The following is a 20,886-nucleotide window of genomic DNA, read 5'->3' as shown; positions in this document are numbered from 1 at the left end:
CCAGACTTCATGCAAACTGTAAGATGTGAGGGTGTATGCACACGTGGATAAGATGATCTATACATTGATTCAAACATAAGGACAAGCTGTGCAAATTACACTAACTAGTCACACAATTCAGGCAAACTCTTATGAGATCCAGTGTCAAAAGGTCTGCCCTTTAAAAGATATATACATGATGTTTTTTCACTATCAGATTGATATTTATTTAACAATTTAAAAAAATGTATTTGAATCACATCATACTATATATAAATGAAAATTTGTATGTACAATGTTGTGATACAAGCAGTGGTCCTCACTCTAATATCTGATAGTTTATTGCCTTTCAAATACACGATTGAGGTCCAGGGCAATGAGGTAAGCCAGGTGTATGTGTGAAAACATGAACATGCAACCGTGCACAGATCTCACACAAGCACAGGTGTGCTTGGTCTTGGTAACCACACTCGATCTGCAACAAGTTGAAACAGAGCCACATCCTCTGAAGCCATTGTGTGTGTGTGTGTGTGTGTGCGCGCGTGCGTGTGTGCATGTGTGTTCAAGCTTCAACAACATGTGATGTCCCCTATGGACAGTCATCTTGGTCGTTGCCACTCAGAAATTACCCTAAAAAGGCCGAAAACACCTTGAAATGTAGATAGGCTATCCACAGCAACACTCACATGTCAAGATGAGTGAAACATAAAATAACGAGGATCAAGACATTAACCCCTTGCTGAAGTCCTGCTTGCTGCAATTGGCTATGAAAATAAACATAGTCAACATGAAGTGGCAAAAATAAATGAGATGAGTGGCATTTCATGGAAACTATCCATGGCTAACTGATATGAAAGAAGAATGGAATCAGAGCTCAAGGAAAATGAGGGCATGCAGGAGGGAATACTTCTGCCCCCTGTTGGAAATATTAGGTAAAGATAAAAATTAAAGGTGTTTCTCAACCTTTGTCGAGCCAAGGCACCCATTTTTACATTAGGAAAATCTGGAGGCACAACACCAAACAAAAATGTCACAAAAAGTATGAATACTGAAACAATTGTTGTCTCAATTTACTAGCATATTTATTTATTTATTTGTTTATTTTCACAATGCGGCACGGTGGCCGACTGGTTAGAGCGTCAGCCTCACAGTTATGAGGAGTGGGGTTCAATCCCCGGTCCCGCCTGTGTGGAGTTTGCATGTTCTCCCCGTGCCTGCGTGGGTTTTCTCCAGGCACTCCGGTTTCCTCCCACATCCCAAAAACATGCATAAATTGGAGACTCTAAATTGCCCGGAGGTGTGAATGTGAGTGCGAATGTTGTTTGTTTGTATGTGCCCTGCGATTGGCTGGCAACCAGTTCAGGGTGTACCCCGCCTCCTGCCCGATGACAGCTGGGATAGGCTCCAGCACGCCCGCGACCCTAGTGAGGAGAAGCGGCTCAGAAAATGGATGGATGGATGGATATTTTCACAATGTCAACCTGGCTGCAGACAAAAGAGTATTATATACTGTATTGACTTACTCAATGTGAAATCTCGCCCTGATAAAACAAACAAAATATGTATTGCTCGAGTTTGGAGGTATTCAGGAACAGGTGGATACACATTTATTGAATACCTTCTGAGAGAATGGAATTGTTCTGCCTGTCACTAGTATGGATAGATTTTCGAAGATATTCATTCATTTATTCATTCATCTTCCGTTCCGCTTCTCCTCACTAGGGTCGCAGGTGTGCTGGATCCTATCCCAGCTATCTTCGGGCGAGAGGCGGGGTACACCCTGAATTGGTCGCCATGCAGCCAATCGTACATATAAACATACAACCATTCGCACTCACATTCACACCTACGGGCAATTTAGAGTCTTCAGTTAACCTGCCCTGCATGTTTTAGTACCTGGAGAAAACCCATGCAGGCACAGGGAGAACATGCAAACTCCACACAGGCGGGGCCGGGATTTGAACCCCGGTCCTCAGTACTGTGAGCCAGATGTGCTAACCAGTCCCCCAATGTGCCGCCCATTTCATTCAGTTAGACAAATTAAATGTCAAATTAGCTGTGACAGACATCTGGGTACTGTAGGAAAAGCAATCGATCAGCGATAGATCTCCTCTTCGGCCATTCAGCGGCTTGGTTTTTGATCATTTGACATAGGGACTCTCCGGAAAGTCAAATCTTCTAACCAGTTACAGCATTTTGACCTTTATACAACCTTACCTGAACCATTGTGGAATGCATCATATGGTCAGAAATAGATAAAAAGGTGCTTCCTTTTGAACATAGGAAAGGACAGTGTATTGGGGAAACATATCACACCAACGTGACTCTGTCGTCTTTTTGTTTTTTTACCCCAAAAATAATGTCATCCAGGCAATGACCTTCATGCCCTATGGGTAGAAAAACAGCACACAATACATATGATACAGAACACTGTTTCAAAATGAATGTTGGAGGTTTATGTGAACGAACTGTAGACCAGCTCTTATGCATCCTTGTCCATTTTTTGTAATTGTTTTTGTAATTTAATGTTTTACATCAAAGACGAATCAGTTAAAATCAAATGTTAGAGGGCTGAAATTTTGCCACACAGTTTTGAACAAGTTAAACTTCAAAATGGCAGAATGCAATCATTTCAAAGTTTTTATGCACAAACCTCAGTAGTGTGAGGCGGATGTGCTAACCACTTGTTCACCATGCTGCCCCATTGTATTCCTATACAGACCTTCCTATATACAGATCTTCCGATCAGCAGTTAACCCGTGCATATGTGCAAAAATACACAGGTGTCAAGTTACAAAGTTCTCTTCAGTGCTCTTTCATTGACTTAATAGTTGAGAAAAGGGACTCACAGCAGAGCAACACTAAAACATCCATCCATCCATTTCAACACCGCTCATCCTGGTTAGGGTCGTGGGGCGCTGGAGCCTATACCAGCTGACTTCGGGCAAAAGGCGGACTACACCCTGAACTGGTCACCAGACAGTCGCAGGGCACATATAGACACGGACAACCATTCGCACTCGCATTCACACCGTCACTGAGTGGGACCTGAACCCACGCTGCCCACACCCAAGTCAACCGTGTGTACCATTACACCATCAGTGACTTACACTAAAACATACAGGATAGAATGTCTACTACAAGACCAATGTGAGCAAAACCCCACAGCTACCGCTCCCATAACAACTTTACAAATAGTGCCGTCGTCAAGTAAATTTAGTCAGATGAGATGTTCCATATGCCTCATTAATGGCCAAGGCCATGATGAAGGATGCAGAACGTCACCTGTATCTCTTACCTGAGTGGACTCCTCAACTAGCCTTGCAACAACAAATCCTAGCCCTACCCCTTTGTTTTTGTTTTTTTAAAATCTGTCATGAGTATTCATTAACTGGCCAGGCAGGCCCAGACTTGCCTACGAAAAGATTAGATCAGACCAATACATGTGCATGAATGTATATATGGAAAGCAAGATACTAATGTGGTAATGCTTATCAACCAATAATATTTGTTTTGCATTGAAATTGATGATCAAGCCAATCCATCAATGTCACAGCCACTGTCAATCTGCAATCTATGACTCACTAGGCCCATGTTTGTGACATTGGAGTAAACACACATAAGCCTACAGATGGCTCTGCGCTGATTTAGCAAGGGGTTCCTGGCTGGGTCTTTAATTAGCCATGTCCAAACACACACACACACACACACACACACATACACACACACACACACGCACACACACACACACACACACACAAAACCACTCCTAAATCCCTAAGGAATCTCAGTGGGGACACAAAGAGGGAAAAGGCAGCACAAGAGAGGGAAAGCATCTTGGAGGGAACACTGGAGGGAAAAGCGAAAGAATCGATAAATAACAATGGTGTGGTTTGGTGGTGATTGTGGTGTGTGCGTGGGGGGTGACTTCTGCTTGCAAATGAAACAAACTGAATGCAATATGAGAATTTTTTTCCTACCATCACATTGTCGTTCATCTCCCTCATCTGGTAGACATCCATAGAAACCTCAGCAGTATTCCTCTGGTTCCCCGAAGTGCTTGTAGAAGGTACTGGACGCTCACCTCCTTGGCTGCCTAGGGGGAGCTCATAATAGGTACTGTCTGGCTCCCTAGGCATAATACATCATTCATTGAAATTATAATCAGTAATAAACTGGTTTTGAAGCACAGTGTGTCAATAAGAATAATGTTCATCAAATCTTTGATAAAGATGATTACTGTACTATTATCACAAAATCTATGGTGTTAATAACAGCAAAAAAATGTAAACCTTGAAATATGCAGAGAAAGCCAGAGAGGGTGGACCATAAACTTAAAGAAATAACAGCTCTTAGTGTAATGCACAACTGTTCAACACCACTGAAAGGAATACTCTGTAAAAACAACAACACAAAAACAGCAGTAATAATGTGTTAAAAATAATAAAATAACACCTTGATGAAAGTCTGCATCAAAATTGAGCATCTTTGTAAAGACAATATCTTCTGTATTGATCTCAAGGGACTGTGCAGGTGTAACTAAAAAAAATGTGTGCTCATGCAAAACTTCTCGATTTCTTCTTTGAGTAAATATCATATTTAAAATGGATTTCTTTTATTTTTGCAAACTTTGTTTTAAATAAGTGAAATATTCTCAAACAGATATGATGCTGGATGCGGATCACATGGATTATGAGATCTCATTTCACATTTTAAGACACCTTTTGTTCGAATGTCTTTTCGTCGCACTGAATTCTAATTAAAATGTTATAGCCGTTTGAGTTAAGACTCACAGAGAGCTCCACAGGTGCTCAAAGGTGCCTCCTTCGTCATTCAATGAGGTCTGGGACATTTTGGAGGTTGGGCAGTCTGGCGAAGGACAGATCACTCTGTGAAGACACACAAATTATTATTTATAGGCTACTGTACATATTAAGACTTCATATTATATGACATGACACGCACGCACGCGCGCACGCACACACGTACACAGACACACACGCGCAAATAGGTGTGATGGAACCAATGCAGTTTGTGGGTGTCAGGGGGCCTGGGCGTGCCCAGACCTGCAAACTCATCAGTGAGAGGCAGCTCAGCATCACTGTCTCCTTCAAACTGGTTCACACCCATACATGGTGCTCCAGCATCAGTTACCAAAGCAATCAATTGTATATAAAAATGAAAGTATATTTACAGGTTGTTGTTTTTTTTGCGGCAGGGAAACAAATATTTTGCATTTAATTTTATATCCGGATCACTGTTAACATTCTTCAAGCGCTCAAAACTTTATTGTGAGATAAGTGTGGGATGTCCTATTATTTATTTTCAAGGGGGGGAAAAAATCAGTCATGTTTGCAGAACTAACAGTTGCACATAGGAAGGCGTCGCTTTACGTCCTAATTAAGGCGAAGGCCTGCGCGTGCAATGTTCACGTCTAAACGCAGTGGAATAAAATAAAATAAAACCCGTCTGGAATTCGTTTTTTGTTTGTATTCTTTTCTGCACACTAATTTCTGTGACCACAATTAACAAAGTGCACAACTTTGCTGCACAAAAGAGATAGATGTGTCAAATTGTCTCCACTGCTGGGTTACGGCCCCCATGGCAACACTCACATAACACGCTCACATAACACGCACACACACACGCACACGCACACACGCGCACACACTTCTTTCCCATGAGTCAGTTTATGGGGAAAAAGTATACAGTCCCAAATGTAAAGAAATTAATTATACATTTTTATTCAATCCTCTTTAACCACCATGTGGACTAATTCATTTTTTGACGGTATTTTTTTATTTCATTGAAACACTGACGCATTAAAATAAGATGATGAAGAGGGCACAATAAAGTGAGGTCAGTGATTTAGCCCTTTTGGGATAAAAGTGAAGAATTAGAACAAAAATATGATCCTGTTGATTAAAATGATAAATAACATTTAGATTTTGTGGTGCACGTTATCGTATTAAAATGTACAGAGAAATAAAATCATATTAATTATGACAAAAAAATGGAACCAATACAAAAAAATACATTGACAGCTGAGACATTCTAATCAACAAGACGATTATGTTAAAATGACTCCGACAAATCCTGTAGCCTATAGGCCTGCACTGTAAAATGAAAAATATAAAAAGGAGAATTTGTCATACTGCTAAAATCACAACCAAACAAAAATAGATACATTGACCTACCTGAAGTGTGTTATTATCCCAATCCAAAAGGAATTGTGTTCTGTCCAGAGCCTAACTGTTTATTGTTGAACATGGCAAGAGACTGAGCCTCCATATAAAGGACAGTAACAAAAAGATAACAAAACAAAAAAAAAATCGACCTAACTCTGTCTTTGATATGAATGCAAAAGATTGACTTTTCGGAGAAAAAAAAGACGAGAATGATAAGGACAGGGAATCTAAGTTGCAAGCTGCCTGGGAAGTGTGAGCTTTGCTGAGGGCAAGGAAGAAGGGAGGCGGGAGGCAGCGCGTTTTGGGCGCACACAAGCGGGAAACCTTCTGCATCTCCGCAGATGGATGATTTTTGGTTATTTTTTTTGTCATGATAGGCTTCCCAGTGCTATATCAACAACATTAAAGTTTCACGATAAGGGAAAAATAGTAACATCTAATGATAAAGTAAGGCAGTGTAAAAACACACAATTCAAATAAACAAAGTATTTTTTTTGCATCGGTATCTTACATACCTGAGTAGCACTCTGATTTACTTAAACAAGTATAACATTATACATTTGGTAGATACGTCAGTGGATGAGAAGTAATATCAGTTTTACGCAGAAAATAAAGAGAAGAGGGTGTGGGTTAGGGTTAGGGTTAGAAACTCCATTTCCCAGAATGCAAACGACGCAGATCGATACGCTGATTGGCCAGCACTTCTGTGTCGTCTACTACTCATACAAACAAACCATTTTATGTGATTATTACACAGCGTGTGTTAATGACAGCCAACAAGGTTAACTTTTGTAAACTACACGCTTAGCTTGGCTGTCTCCTTTCACATCGACAATGTTCCCGACCCTGGTTTTGAAAATAACAAAGGTTAGCAAACTACATTCGGTGACGCGAGTAGCGTGTTAAGCTAACGTTGATTAGTGATTAGTCGTGTAACCGTTAGCGACGTTTTAGCTTGTTTGCCCTTAATCTGCCAGTGTTTTAGTGGCTAGATCGACAGAAGGTCAAATTAAGTTGCCGTTCAAATTTCATTTGTAGCTAATGTAGGTAACTTTTTCAAAGTAGCGAGTCAGTTAGCAACCTGTATCTTTCTTTCGATTAGTATCGAATGATTATTGTTCTTATTTTTAAACTGTGACGTCATGTCCTAATGTGTTTTTTACAATAAGAACTGTATGAGGATTGTTTTGGCATTATCGAGTTATTATTGTGATGTCTTCGTGTGTAACGTTAAAGGCGTGCTTGTTTCTTGGACGCATGTCCCCATCTCGTGTTTAATTTGGGAATTACTCCCGCCAGACGAGAAGGGTATTCTTACTTCGATGTAACTCATTCATTTAGGTGTGCCCATAATCGAACATTTCTTGTCTCGAAACAGTGAGTCCTCAACATGAATTTCTCTGAGGTCTTCAAACAATCCAACCAACTTTGTAAAGTCTCTCCAGATGGGATATATTTAGTAAGTTTTAATGCGTTGTATTTAATTGTCATTATTTGGAAAGTGAGTTTTTTTTAAACGATTTGTCTACTGTTTTTTTATTTGTTTTGTTTTTTAATTGTTTTTGCAGGCCACCTGCGTGCAGTACAGGTTGGTGGTACGGGATGTGAGCACGCTGCAGATCCTGCATCTCTACACCTGTCTAGACCAGATATCTCACATGGAATGGTCGTCTGACTCTCAGTTCATCTTATGTGCTATGTACAAGAGGGGACTGGTACAGGTAGGCTGTGAGAAGATGCCAATGATTTTAGTAAAAATAATCATAACAATCCACAATCCAAAGGATTTTCATACTGATGTAATTATATTTTGATAGAAATGTGACATTGGCTTTAATGTTTCTGGTGCGTTTATTCTGGTTTTAGCATCAGCTGTGAAGAGCGTTTTTTCAAGACAGTTTTTGTCTTCTCAGTCAAGTAGCGGTCATATTTGAAGTATCAATTACACATGAGCAACAATTATCTTTTAATTAATTCACACCCCATGTTCGTATTCTGTATTTGACACTGAGGGATGAGTACTTAATTGATGTTTGTTCAGTTATTTGGGTGACAAATGTGCCTGACACAAACATGCCTGAATGTTGCATCTTTTCATAATTATTAAGTGAGTAGAACCAAACTATGAAATAAATCGTAACCCTAATACCATAATTACCCATGTCATTTTTAACTTACTGTCACATATCATATAAAAAAAATACACGTGCTTCCTAAAAAACTTTTTTCCCTTTATTTCTCTGTAGATTCTCAGTCATCCAAGTAATGGTAATTTGCAAAGGTTGAATGGAGGAAACTGGACTCTTCTTGTTTGTTGAATTTGTTGTTTTTTTCATTTTTTGCCAAAAACTGACTAAAAAATTACTTGGGCAGTTATGCTATTTGGAGAACGAACTGTTTGGTGTGCAAATAGATGATAGTAATTATGCTGTTGCCAACAGTACAATAATGATGAATTACTTGTTTATCTCGAGGGACGTATAAAGATGGCTGTCTTGCTGTGCTGACTTTCTGATCAATCGCGTACTCTGAATTCAACAACTTGATAGCGCCACGCTTGAAACATGAACTGTAAAAATTGAAAGTAAAGATATCATGAAAAGAAATGTATTTCTAATAAGAAAAAGAAGTGGTGCATTTTATTGTTATTGCACGCGACCTTACCTCTGAAGGGGGATCCATCGCCAGTCTTTCATGGTCTCTTGCACAAGTGGTTATTACTCTCAAAACTGAAGTTAAGGAAGAGACAGTATGTGTGTAATGGGTGTCATTAGTGATGATTATCCTGCTGTCCCTCTTCCTCCTCAGGTGTGGTCGCTGGACCAGCCGGACTGGCACTGTAAAATCGACGAGGGCTCAATTGGACTGGTCGCTTCTCGCTGGAGTCCAGACGGACGTCACATTCTCAACACCACCGAGTTCCATGTAAGTGCGAAGTTGGTGTGTGCAAGTGGGTATGCATTCTTGCGCACGCAAGTGTGTTTATGCATATGCTTGTCTGATTTCCACTGTTGCTGGCCCACTACGAAGGGGGGCCTTAAAAATAGCCAGACACCAGAGCCCTACCACCACATATAACCCCCCCCCCCCACCTGCTGCATGTATTCAGCCTGATTTCATAGCTGCAATCCTGTTAGCATCCTGTCATTCATTGCTCTTATTGCTCCACAAACATTTTTGCATCATGTAGGTCTGGCATAATCTAAATGTCAACCTATATTTAATTTAATACACTACAAAGACAAGATATTTAATGTTCAAACTGATAAACTTTATTGTTTTGAGCAAATAATCGTAAACTTAGAATTTTATGGCTGTAACACATTCCAAAAAGCTGGCACAGGTGGCAAAAAAGACGGAGAAAGTTGAGGAATGCTTATCAAACACCTGTTTGGAACATCCCACAGATGAACAGGCTAATTGGGAACAGGTGGGTGCCATGATTGGGTATAAAAGAAGCTTGCCTGAATTGCTCAGTCATTCACAAGCAAAGATGGGGCGAGGTTCACCCCTCTGTGAACAAGTGCGTGAGAAAATAGTCGAACAGTTTAAGGACAATGTTCCTCAACGTACAATTGCAAGGAATTTAGCGATTTCATAATCTACGGTCCATAATATCATCCAAAGGTTCAGAGAATCTGGAGAAATCACTGAATGTAAGCGGCAAGGCCGAAAACCAACAATGAATGCCCGTGACCTTCGATTCCTCAGGCGGCACTGCATCAAAAACCGACATCAATGTGCGAAGGATATCACCACATGGGCTCAGGAACACTTCAGAAAACCAATACCAGTAAATACAGTTCGGCGCTACATCCGTAAGTGCAGTTTAAAACTCAACTATGCAAAGCAAAAGCCATTTATCAACAACACGCAGAAACGCCGCCGGCTTCTCTGGGCCCGAGCTCATCTAAGATGGACTGATGCAAAGTGGAAAAGTGTTCTGTGGTCCAACAAGTCCACATTTCAAATTGTTTTTGGAAATTGTGGATGTCGTGTTCTCGGGGCCAAAGAGAAAGAGAACCATCCGGAGTCTTATGGACGCAAAGTTCAAAAGCCAGCATCTGTGATGGTATGCAGCTGTGTTAGTGCCAATGGCATGGGTAACTTACACATCTGTGAAGGCACCATTAATGCTGAAAGGTACATACAGGTTTTGGAGAAACATATGCTGCCATCCAAGCAATGTCTTTTTCATGGACGCCCCTGCTTATTTCAGCAAGACAATGCCAAACCACATTATGCACGTGTTACAACAGCGTGGCTTTGTTGTAAAAGAGTGCGGGTACTAGACTGGCCTGCCTGCAGTCCAGACCTGTCTCCCATTGAAAATGTGTGGCGCATTATGAAGCGTAAAATACAACAATGGAGACCCCGTACTGTTGAACAGCTGAAGCTGTACATCAAGCAAGAATGGGAAGGAATTCCACCTACAAAGCTTCAACAATTAGTGTCCTCAGTTCCCAAACATTTATTGAATGTTGTTAAAAGAAAAGGTGATTTAACACAGTGGTAAACATGACCCTGTCCCAGATTTTTTGGAACGTGTTGCAGCCATAAAATTCCAAGTTAATGATTATTTGCTAAAAACAATAAAGTTTATCAGTTTGAACATTAAATGTCTTTATAGTGTATTCAATTAAATATAGGTTGAACGTGATTTAAAAATCATTGTTGTTTTTATTTGTTTAACACAATGTCCCAACTTCTTTGGAATTGGGGTTATACTTAGCTCACATTAAAAACAATGTAGTAAGTATAAGTGTAGTAGGCCCAACTGTGCAGTTATTCCTATGCAGTGGTGCCTTGAGATACGAGTGATCTACTTTATTTTTTTGCGGTATGAGGTGTCGTTCGGCTGATTGTTCTTTTTTGTATTTTTTTTTATTTTTTATTATCATTTTTTTTTTTTGCTTTGACGTACGAGCAAAAATTTGATACGAGTGCTGTATAGTGGTATTGAACTCAACTCAACAACAAGCAACAGTTTGGCAGTTGGTGAACAATTCTTCAAAAAAGAGGTTTCAAATGATTTATTGCCATTCCATATCAGAATCAGAATCAGAATGCAAAACACCATAGGCGGGCTACCGAATAGCATTGGTCTTGTGGCATTATAACCCTAAAATCAACGGTTATTCAACAAAAACAGTGGGAAAAACGTAGACAGATACGATACCAACAGTCATATTCTATGCCAGCTGACTCTGGGCGAGAGGCAGGGTACACCCTGAACTAGTCGTCATCCAATCGCAGGGCACATATAAACAAACAACCATTCACACTCACATTCACACACATGGGCAATTTAGAGTCGTCAATTAACCTGCCATGCATGTTTTTGGAATGTGGGAGGAAACCGGAGTACCTAGAGAAAACCCAGGCAGGCACAGATCGGGCATGGATTCGTTTGCGTACCACGAGAAGGAGACCGCATACCACCAGTATTACTTGGACGACACTTGGAGAATCATTTCACTAACGCTTCTAGGGAGCTACCAAAGTCTACATAATAATTCCAGAGACACAACAGTTTTGCCCTGAAATTTGATAAAGTCAAGCTACAGCTAAGTTTGCTAACCAACAATGAAGGTGCCAAAAATGATTACCATTCTAACCTGTGTCTCCTGACGGTTGTTTCGTGTTCACTCCATAGTAGTCACATGTTTTGTGAATGATGAGAGCTTATACTGGAGCTGCTCACCTCGGTTTGTGTGGCATATGAAGAAGACCTGACTCTGGGAATCACTTGACAGGTGTCATGGGCCGAAACACAACTGTGTCTGGAGCGCTAAAGAGTGCAAGGGGTACATGTGTCTGTGGCATGTCTGCTTCGTGTCTGTCTGGATCTTACAACTGTGAAATAATAAGAACAAGATGGACGATTAAAAAAAAAAAAAAAGACATTCTGCAGCAAATAGAAACTGGATGTATACATTGTAGATAAGAATGCTATTTTTCTTTGGAAAATGCCGTACGGTCTGATGAAATCCATATTTCCTCAAATAGAAGTGCAAGTGTGTTTCCTCAATGGCAGTGAGTATTGGGTGTTTATTTGAAGGAAGTGCACTTGTATAGCTGATGATCTGGCATTAACTACACACTTGTGGCGGTAACACTAATCAAATGAGAGTGTAGCCTATTGAACTGGGCCATGTAAAGTGAACCAAACTGGACCACTATAGTGAGTTTGATTGCAGCTACTTCGTCACACACCTGTCATTATTTTCCTGAGAGGAAAAAAGAGGGTACATCCGGGGAGAGGCAGTTAATTGGGCAATGCGCGCTGTGACTTACAGTATTGGGACAAGGTGTCTTTTAGAGCAGAAGCCACTATTAGAAGATATATAGGCTGCATACTTCATTAGATGAATTCAAGTCCAGTGAATTATTTTAAAAAATGTTTTTCCAAATTAAAGCAGAAATCTGTTACATTCAAATATTTCTTGCCCTCTACACAGACGTTTACTCATGCCCCCTCTGCCAGTCCTATCACTGGCTAGTATGGACAGTAATAGTAACAGACTGATTATTGACTTTTTACAGAGCAATGATGTTGACAAATGAATTTAACGGAGTCCAAATGGCACTTGCCTACTACCTTGACAACGGGCCCGCTGAACTTACCTTCACCCCAAAGCAAGGTTTCATTCAGGCTGTGCCAGATGGGTGTTCGTGTCAGGCTTGAGTTTCAGCGCCACTCATAAACAGCCTGCTATAATAACTTGTTTAGGGACAGCTGCCTGTGGTGTGAATCGTGCCTCTGTATGCGTTTGTCTGTCTGACTATGTGACGGTAAATCTCTTAGCCGCGTGTGTGTTTTACCTGGCTGTCTTTTCATTTCCATTACAGCAATGTTCATATGTTTACATATCCTGGGAGAATTTGTGAAATCCTGTCAATTCTTATGCAAAAATATGACGACTGAACTGGGACCATGTAATAATTTTCTTTATTGCTATGTTTTGTTTCTATTCTGAAATGCTTTATAGTTTAATTTCAGTCCCATTAGAAATAAAACATAGGTTTGCCCGACCACTTATGTTTTCCTTAAAGAATGGTACACATCTTACAAATTCTGCCAGGGTATGTAAGCACAACTGTACCTTCCGAGTTATTTTCTAAGCATATCTTCAGTGTTAGCTCATAACTGCCATTGAGATAGTTTAAGCGCTGCTAATCAAACCAATTGAAACTAAGCCAAAAGCTTTCCCTTGAAGGCTTAATTTTTTGAGGAGGGCAGGAAAAACCAGCTTTCAAATGTATGATTGTACCTACTTTGAAAAGAGTTAACCATGCTGGACCTGAGCCTGTGTATTACAAGACTGTACAAACATAATCTCGGATTGCATTCTGAACATTTATCTCTGAGTCCTGTAAAATTATCATCACCCATCCCCATGTCCACCTTTACCTGCTGAGGGGTGCCAAACTGTGGCCAATGGTCGTCATAGAGCTTTGCTCGTGTAATTGCTTTTAGATGATTGGGTTTGGATTATCATTCTTAGTACGGCTGGAGCCATGCTAGCCTCTTAACGTGGCACCGATGCCGTCGGGCTAAAGTGTTGACGTGGACATGATGACAATAAGCTCACGCATACCTTGTGTATATGTTGGCTTGAAGAGGCTCCAGTTCTTTGATAGAATCATGATGCTGTAACAAGAGAAATGGGCTATATTGGTTTGAGAAGGCTTCCTATGTGGAATGCCTACAGTGGAATCCTCTGCTGACAGATCGGACTATAAGGCAGCAAATACACTTGCCCGTTCTCAGTCACTTCACCAGGCGCAAATCAGTAACTGCTGACATGGTTTATTTCCTGTTGATACCATTAAGTCTGCTCTTCTAGTCATCTTCAATAATTCTACCCATGAGTTATTGTACTGTGGAGATATGAGAATATTCCATACATCCTATTTGTTGATTAATTTGTTAAATATGAGCCGGCACGGTGAGCGACTGTTTAGCACATCTGCCTCACAGTTCTGGTGACCGGGGTTCAAATCCCGGACCCGCCTGTGTGGAGTTTGCATGTTCTCCCCGTGCTGGGTGGGTTTTCTCCGGGCACTCCGGTTTCCTCCCACATCCCAAAAACATGCGTGGTAGGTTGATTGAGTACTCTAAATTGCCCGTAGGTGTGAATGTGAGTGCGAATGGTTGTTTGTTTGTATGTGCCCTGCGATTGGCTGGCTACCGGTTTAGGGTGTACCCCGCCTCCTGTCCGACGATAGCTGGGATAGGCTCCAGCAAACCCTAGTGAGGATAAGCGGTAAAGAAAATGGATAGATGGATGGATGAATACTGGCTTTGAGGACATTATCTTTACAATATTTATTTATTACCCTTTTAGCAAACTCTCACAAAAGCGGCATTCAAAAACATGGACTATCGCGTTAGGACACATCTGTAATGTTGTATGCGGTGGATTCAAGTATGTTTATGTTTGACCAATATTGTTGTTCAGACACAGCACAGTGTCTGAAGGGATGTTCGGGATGTGTGCAGTGAGGTGATATTCGAGGTTCTGCAGAGCTGGATGTCGTCAACAAACAGGGTGGACATTTCAGGCCACTTAGCTGACAGACGCTGTCACAGTTCAAATGTCCGTTTAGATGCTGTGAAGAAAGCTCCAAACATTCCCAAATGCAAAATGCATGACTGGTTTATTTGTATTGGCCAGGCTTATATGTTCTTTGCCATGTATATTTCTGAAGGTTTTGTAGTGACTTTTTGTCTATGGTTTAATAATTTCTCATGTTTAATATCGGGCACGCTCTTATTTCATCTTAATATTTCTGTAAACTGATAAATGCCTTATGAACTCCTTGACAAGGCATACTTGATTTTTTTTTCTCAACATTGGGCTGGAAATAATATTAATTATGGCATTTTGCATGTGTAGAAATGACTTTTACTCGCTAAGATGAACCACAGTTGTTAATTTTCTCCTCGCTGTGGTGTCTTGACAGCTGAGAATCACTGTGTGGTCCCTGTGCACCAAAGCTGTGTCTTACATCAAGAATCCCAAAGCTTGTCTCAAGGGTGAGTATAAGAATAATTTTGTTCTAATGAATTGCTTATGGTTTTTGAGAGTCTATGTATTACCATAAGCAGCCGAGGACAGGTTCAGCAGTAAGTCCATGAATCACGTGCTGTTCTTTACCTTGTGGCCATTCCCGGGCTATGTATGCAAACTGTACTTGTCGCTGCAGACACCTGTGCCCCTTTCAGTAAATGGGGCATGCTTTTCATTACAGGCCTGTCAGCAGCTTGGGTAAAAATGATTGTCTGTGACTGTCTCCGTTCGTTCCCTTGCATCCCTTCAACTGCCATAAATAAGTCCGTGATACTCCACTCTTATGTGTTGCAACACCTGAGAAAGTACATTGGAAGTCACCCATTAAATTTTCATAAAGTAAAACTTTGTCGCATTCCTGCTTGTGGCTATTCATAGTAGGATTTTTCTTTTTGTTCCTTTTTCAAAATGTTTTTTTTATTTTTAAACGGCTATGGAATTATAGTTTTGTCCCACTTTTACCCGTAGGTATTGATTTCAGCAGAGATGGCTGCTACATGGCCTTGGCTGAACGTCGTGACTGCAAAGACTATGTTTGTGTATTTGTGTGCGATGACTGGCACTTGCTCAGGGTAAGTAGAAGACTTGTTTTCATCGCCTTTTCCTCCATTTAACAAGTTAATCTGAGCTGTAACATGAACTGATATCCTGTAGTCAAACTTTTCCAACGGGGGTTTCGGTTCTATTTTAATGATTAGCATTATGTGTAAGTTATTAGCTTTCTCAGTCCGTATTGCTGTCTTGATTGTTTAAGTATCTATATGTAGTGATAATAAGTTTCTTTTACAGCATTTTGAGACTGAGACGCAGGACCTCGCAGGGTTAGAGTGGTCTCCCAATGGCTGCGTCCTGGCTGTGTGGGACAGCTGTCTGGAGGTAAAGTCCTCAATGCCTTAACACTTAGCAAGGTCGCTCTTTTGCTAAGCTCATGCTAATAATATGATAGTGATAGTGTAAAATCATAGTACAAAAAAGTTAAGGATTTTTTTTGTTCTTGTTCATACCCTCAATTTGATGTCGATGACTTTATTTTTATTTTTTTGCTTTTTGTGTATACAGTTAACCCCGCTATTCGTGGGGAATGGGTTCAGAGCCCTGCCGCGACTAGTGAAAATCCGCTAATCATGGACTCTATGCACGCAGCACTTCTACATTGGGTGTAAGGTGGCAAGTTAACTTCTGATCAGCATGAAAATGCATAGTGACAACTTGAGAAACGTGTTAAAATTCAAAACCAGGTTGACAGTGAACATAATGGCATACCGCAGTGTTGGCTGGAGGAGCTATCATCTCGTCATTGAAAAGTAAAAACCTTTGATGAGATTTCGAACTAAAGAAGTCCTCGCGCTGAACTATTGACAATATCTATTACACAAAGGTTATCACACCTTTAACGACAGGCCCTATTGTAGTTAAATGGCATCCCAGTAGCTTGTAACATATTGACAGCTGAAACTGTTTGGTCAGCTGACCTCTCCACCGAAAATGCTTCATGGTTTGTTGTGCGTGTGGTACAAAAAGGTTTGTAATTGCCTACAGATGCCGCAAGAAAGTAGCAAAGCACCTTTTGTTACATAAGATAAAGATATGGCCTGACTGAATGAAACTCCTCCCCTCAGTTCAACATAAGTGCTTGGCACCAACATACTGCCGAAGCAATATTTTTATACAAGACATGGCTTTGGCCTCATCACAAAAACAGTGAACAGGTGAGTTTTTCAGTGAATAATGGAGGATAGGTTCTCCCCAAATATCTGTAAATAATTCACAACTGCTAAGCTGCAAAAATGCAGGTGTTCACTGTACTACCATGTGTTTACACTGTACTGTATAATCTCTTTAGTTCCTCCGTTTCTGTTCTTGTAAATAGCTTAATCCGGTATAAGCGGAAGGTCACGTGACCAAACCCTGAAAACGGGAAAGCTGACCTCTTGTGTATGGCACGCTAATGAGCATGACTATGGATTGCTTGTTTGGAGTTGAAATTCTTTATGGCTGGTGTCTTCTGGCAAAAGTTACATATATATACTGTATATCATTCATTCATTTATACAAATATGATACGATATATGTAAACATGAACAAAGCTTAAACATCAATGATTTTAATCTTTAGTTGCTCTGTGGTGACATGTTTAAAAAAACAAAACAAAAAAAAACATTGTAGATGTTTAAAGTTCCTACGATTGCTTTGATCTGGTCTCCTTCACCATTTACTCGAGAAACTCAAGCGCTTTGACCCGTTTTGCCGAATACAGAAGTAGGTTGTGCAAACAGGTGCTGGTCATATAATTAGAATATCATGAAAAAGTTGGTTTATTTCAGTAATTCCTTTCAAAAAGTGAAACTTGTATATTATTCATTACACACAATGTCAAATGTTTCTTTTAATTTTGATTATAACTGACAACTAATAAAAATCCCAAATTCAGTAACTCAGAAAATTTGAATATTACTTAAGACCGATACAAAAAAAAATATTTCTAGAAATGTTGGCCAACGGAAAAGTATGACCATGAAAAGTATGAGCATGTACAGCACTCAATACTTTTGCCTGAATTACTGCAGCAATGCGCCGTGGCATGGAGTCGATCACTCTGTGGCACTGCTCAGGGGTTATAAGACCCCAGGTTGTGTGCAGGTGCCAAGCCCTGTTTGAAAATGGAATCTGCATCTCCATAAAGTTGGTCAGCAGCAGGAAGCAAGAAATGCGTTAAAACTTCCTGGTAGACAGCTGCGTTGACCTTGGACCTAAGGAAACAGAGTGGACCAACACCAGGACATCATGACACCCCAAAGCATCACTGACTGTGGAAACTTTATACTCGACCTCAAGCAACGTGGATTATGTGCCTCTCCTCTCTTCCTCCAGACTCTGGGACCTTGATTTCCAATGGACATGCAACATTTACTTTCATCAGAGAACATACCTTTAGACCACTCAGTAGCAATCCAGTCCTTTTTGTCTTTAGCCCAGGCGAGACACTTCTGACGCTGCCTCTTGTTCAAGAGTGGCTTGACACAAGGAATGCGACAGCTGAAACCCATGTCTTGCATACGTCAGTGCGTGGTGGTTCTTGAAGCACTGACTCCAGCTGCAGTCCACTCTTTGTGAATCTCCCCCACATTTTTGAATTGGTTTTGTTTCACAAACCACTCCAGGGTGCGGTTATCCCTATTGCTTGAACACTTTTTTCTACCACATCTATTCCTCCCCTTCGCCTCTCTATTAATGTGCTTGGACATAGAGCTCTGTGAATAGCCAGCCTCTTTACCAATGACCTTGTGTGTCTTTTGTGCCGCCTTGTGCAAGGTGTCAATATTCAAATTTTCATTAGTTGTCAGTTATAATATCAACATTAAAAGAAATAAACACTTGAAATATGTCAGTCTGTGTGAAATAAAAATATACATTTTACAAGTTTCACTTTTTGAATGGAATTACTGAAATAAAGAAACTTTTTCTTGATATTGTAATTATATGACCAGCACCTATATACCGGATTCTTGAGAGGAACAAATGTAAAGGTTGAACTTAACCTTCCAATAATGTTGGAAGCACATTGCTTCACTTGCATGTCCTCTTGGCAGTACAAGGTGTTGCTGTATTCTCTGGATGGCCGGTTACTGTCAACCTACAGCGCCTATGAGTGGTTGCTGGGTGTCAAATGTGTGGCCTGGAGCCCCAGCAGTCAATTCCTGGCCATTGGCAGCTATGATGAAAAAGTAGGGACACACGTAGAAAATCACACTTTAGAGTGATCCTGTAAAGATTCTACCACTATTGTCAGTGACTGTTAATGCAACGCAGGTACGTGTCCTTAACCACATAACATGGAGGAAGATTGCACAGTTTGAACATCCAGCAACCATCAACAACACTAAAGTTGTAAGTATTCTTTTGCCATCTCAGTTATACCATAAGGCCATGGACCTTAATAATAACCAAAGCTACTTGTTGTGTTGCTAGGTTGTGTATAGGGAAGTGGAGAAAAAGTCAGCTGCTGGCAATGACGAACTCTCGCTAGACAACATAAGAATGGGCTCAACACTATTAAGCAGTCAGAGCAAATGTATGTCAATGTTTGCGTTGTATTGAAGAAAAAAAACCTGTATATTACTCATTTGGCTACAGCAACTTCTGGGGTTAAGTAAAAGCCATTCTCCACTGTAATCACCAGCTTTCTTCTCGTCCCTTCCAGATGAGATCCACCCAACTCCATTTCAAATGCCTGTGGTCAGACCAGACCCAGACAGAGCAAACCCCAAGATTGGTGTGTCTACTTTGGCCTTCAGCTCAGACAGTCGCTACTTAGCCACCAAAAATGGTCAGGCATCATGTGCTCCTCATGTTGACCATATGTATTTGATTACCAGCACTAAGCATTTTGCAGCCCAGAGAACACTTCCAAGATGCTTGTGGATCTGCACTTCTTGACCGCAGATAACATGGCCAGTGTCATCTGGGTGTGGGACGTGCAGAAGATGAGTCTTGAGGCTGTGCTGGAGCAGACATCACCCGTGCGTTGCTTCCAATGGGACCCAAGACGCTCGCGGCTGGCGATATGTACTGGCAACACCAAAGTTTATCTGTGGACCCCGGCAGGATGCATTTCCGTCCAAGTCCCCGGGGATGGTAACATGATTACTGATTGGATGTTGTCAGATTAAAATAATAATAATAAAAAAAAAAAAACTCCAGCTGCTGCTAACACTATTTAATTCCCTCAAATAATGAGTGCAAATGCTAAGAAATTCTATTGTTCATGTTCACGAATGCCAATGGACTATTGTCTGGTTATTAAATCACAATTCATCATAACGAGAGCATAGGTGACAACCGAACAATTTAAATGGATGCAAAGGTACAGTACAGTACTTCCACAATGCATCTACATGAATCTGAATATACTACAGCTCAGAATCATAGGAAGTGTAGAAATGCTGTCAACAACTTGAAAGTCCACACAAAGTAATGATCTGAAGACTATTTAACACAGTACATCACTACATATCATTGCAATCCCAGTATGGGGCTGTGAGCAAGATAATGAAGTACTCTGACCAATCAGATTGATGCTTAGTAAGTCATGTGATCTTCCAGCAATGCATTAGTGCTTGCTTTTCTGTCCATGATTTCACCCTTTTATTTTGAGGAAAAAAAGTCCCAATATTTAGGATGTGTTGGTGTTTGTGGCCAAAAAAAAGTAACAGCAGCGCAACTTCCACAAACATTGTGACAAAGGACAACAAGAGCGTTCTAGTGTCAAAACAAATTCTAATTTCCTCAGATGATACTTCTACAGCTGTCTGTGTCTGTCTCCTTCCAGGTGGTTTCCAGGTCCAGTCGCTGACCTGGCACTGCCACGGAGATCCTCTCATTCTGCTCGGGAAGGAGCAGCTGTGTTTGTGCTACACGAACACTGGCACTGAGGACAAGTGATGCGAGCACGCACACAATTGGAATACACTTCCCCAATAAACTGATGTCATACTGAGCATTTTGGAAAACCTGACATTCCTTTTTTGGGGGGACTCTTAGGCTCAGAGATTTAACTTGCCTTGTATTTCTTAGCATTTGTACTTTACTATGACATTTTGTAAATTTTGAATAAAATTTGACAATTTGGTGTGTGTTTCATT

At 40.7% G+C, this 20,886-nt stretch overlaps 1 protein-coding gene across 2 annotated transcripts; it reads left to right on the top strand.

The window, feature by feature from the left end:
• Positions 1–6,833: 6,833 nt before the first annotated feature.
• wrap73 (WD repeat containing, antisense to TP73) lies at positions 6,834–20,873 on the top strand. 2 transcript variants are annotated; one of them, XM_061783394.1, is made up of 14 exons: positions 6,834–7,034; positions 7,546–7,626; positions 7,736–7,888; positions 8,976–9,092; positions 15,138–15,210; positions 15,713–15,816; positions 16,034–16,120; positions 16,864–16,953; positions 18,835–18,969; positions 19,055–19,132; positions 19,214–19,316; positions 19,446–19,571; positions 19,688–19,879; positions 20,574–20,873. In XM_061783394.1, the coding sequence occupies exons 2-14, from the start codon at positions 7,558–7,560 to the stop codon at positions 20,684–20,686; spliced, it is 1,440 nt and encodes a 479-aa protein (XP_061639378.1). In that variant the 5' UTR covers positions 6,834–7,034; positions 7,546–7,557; the 3' UTR covers positions 20,687–20,873. The 2 variants fall into 2 exon arrangements, with proteins under 2 accessions (XP_061639378.1, XP_061639379.1); XM_061783395.1 differs by lacking the exon at positions 16,864–16,953 and having other exon boundaries at positions 6,836–7,034.
• The last annotated feature ends 13 nt before the right edge of the window (positions 20,874–20,886 follow it).

The sequence above is a fragment of the Phyllopteryx taeniolatus genome, chromosome 1 (assembly GCF_024500385.1).
Source record: "Phyllopteryx taeniolatus isolate TA_2022b chromosome 1, UOR_Ptae_1.2, whole genome shotgun sequence".
NCBI lineage: Eukaryota > Metazoa > Chordata > Actinopteri > Syngnathiformes > Syngnathidae > Phyllopteryx > Phyllopteryx taeniolatus.
The sequence above is the reverse complement of the archived record's forward strand: the minus strand, read 5'-3'. Positions and strand labels throughout refer to the sequence as shown.

Excerpts from the sequence above, each read along its gene's own strand:
- wrap73 (XM_061783394.1), top strand. The coding sequence starts at position 7,558 with ATGAATTTCTCTGAGGTCTTCAAACAATCCAACCAACTTTGTAAAGTC. Across the intron at positions 7,889-8,975 it reads ACAAGAGGGGACTGGTACAG|GTGTGGTCGCTGGACCAGCC; the intron begins GTAGGCTGTGAG and ends CTTCCTCCTCAG. Across the intron at positions 16,954-18,834 it reads ATCACAAAAACAGTGAACAG|TACAAGGTGTTGCTGTATTC; the intron begins GTGAGTTTTTCA and ends TCCTCTTGGCAG.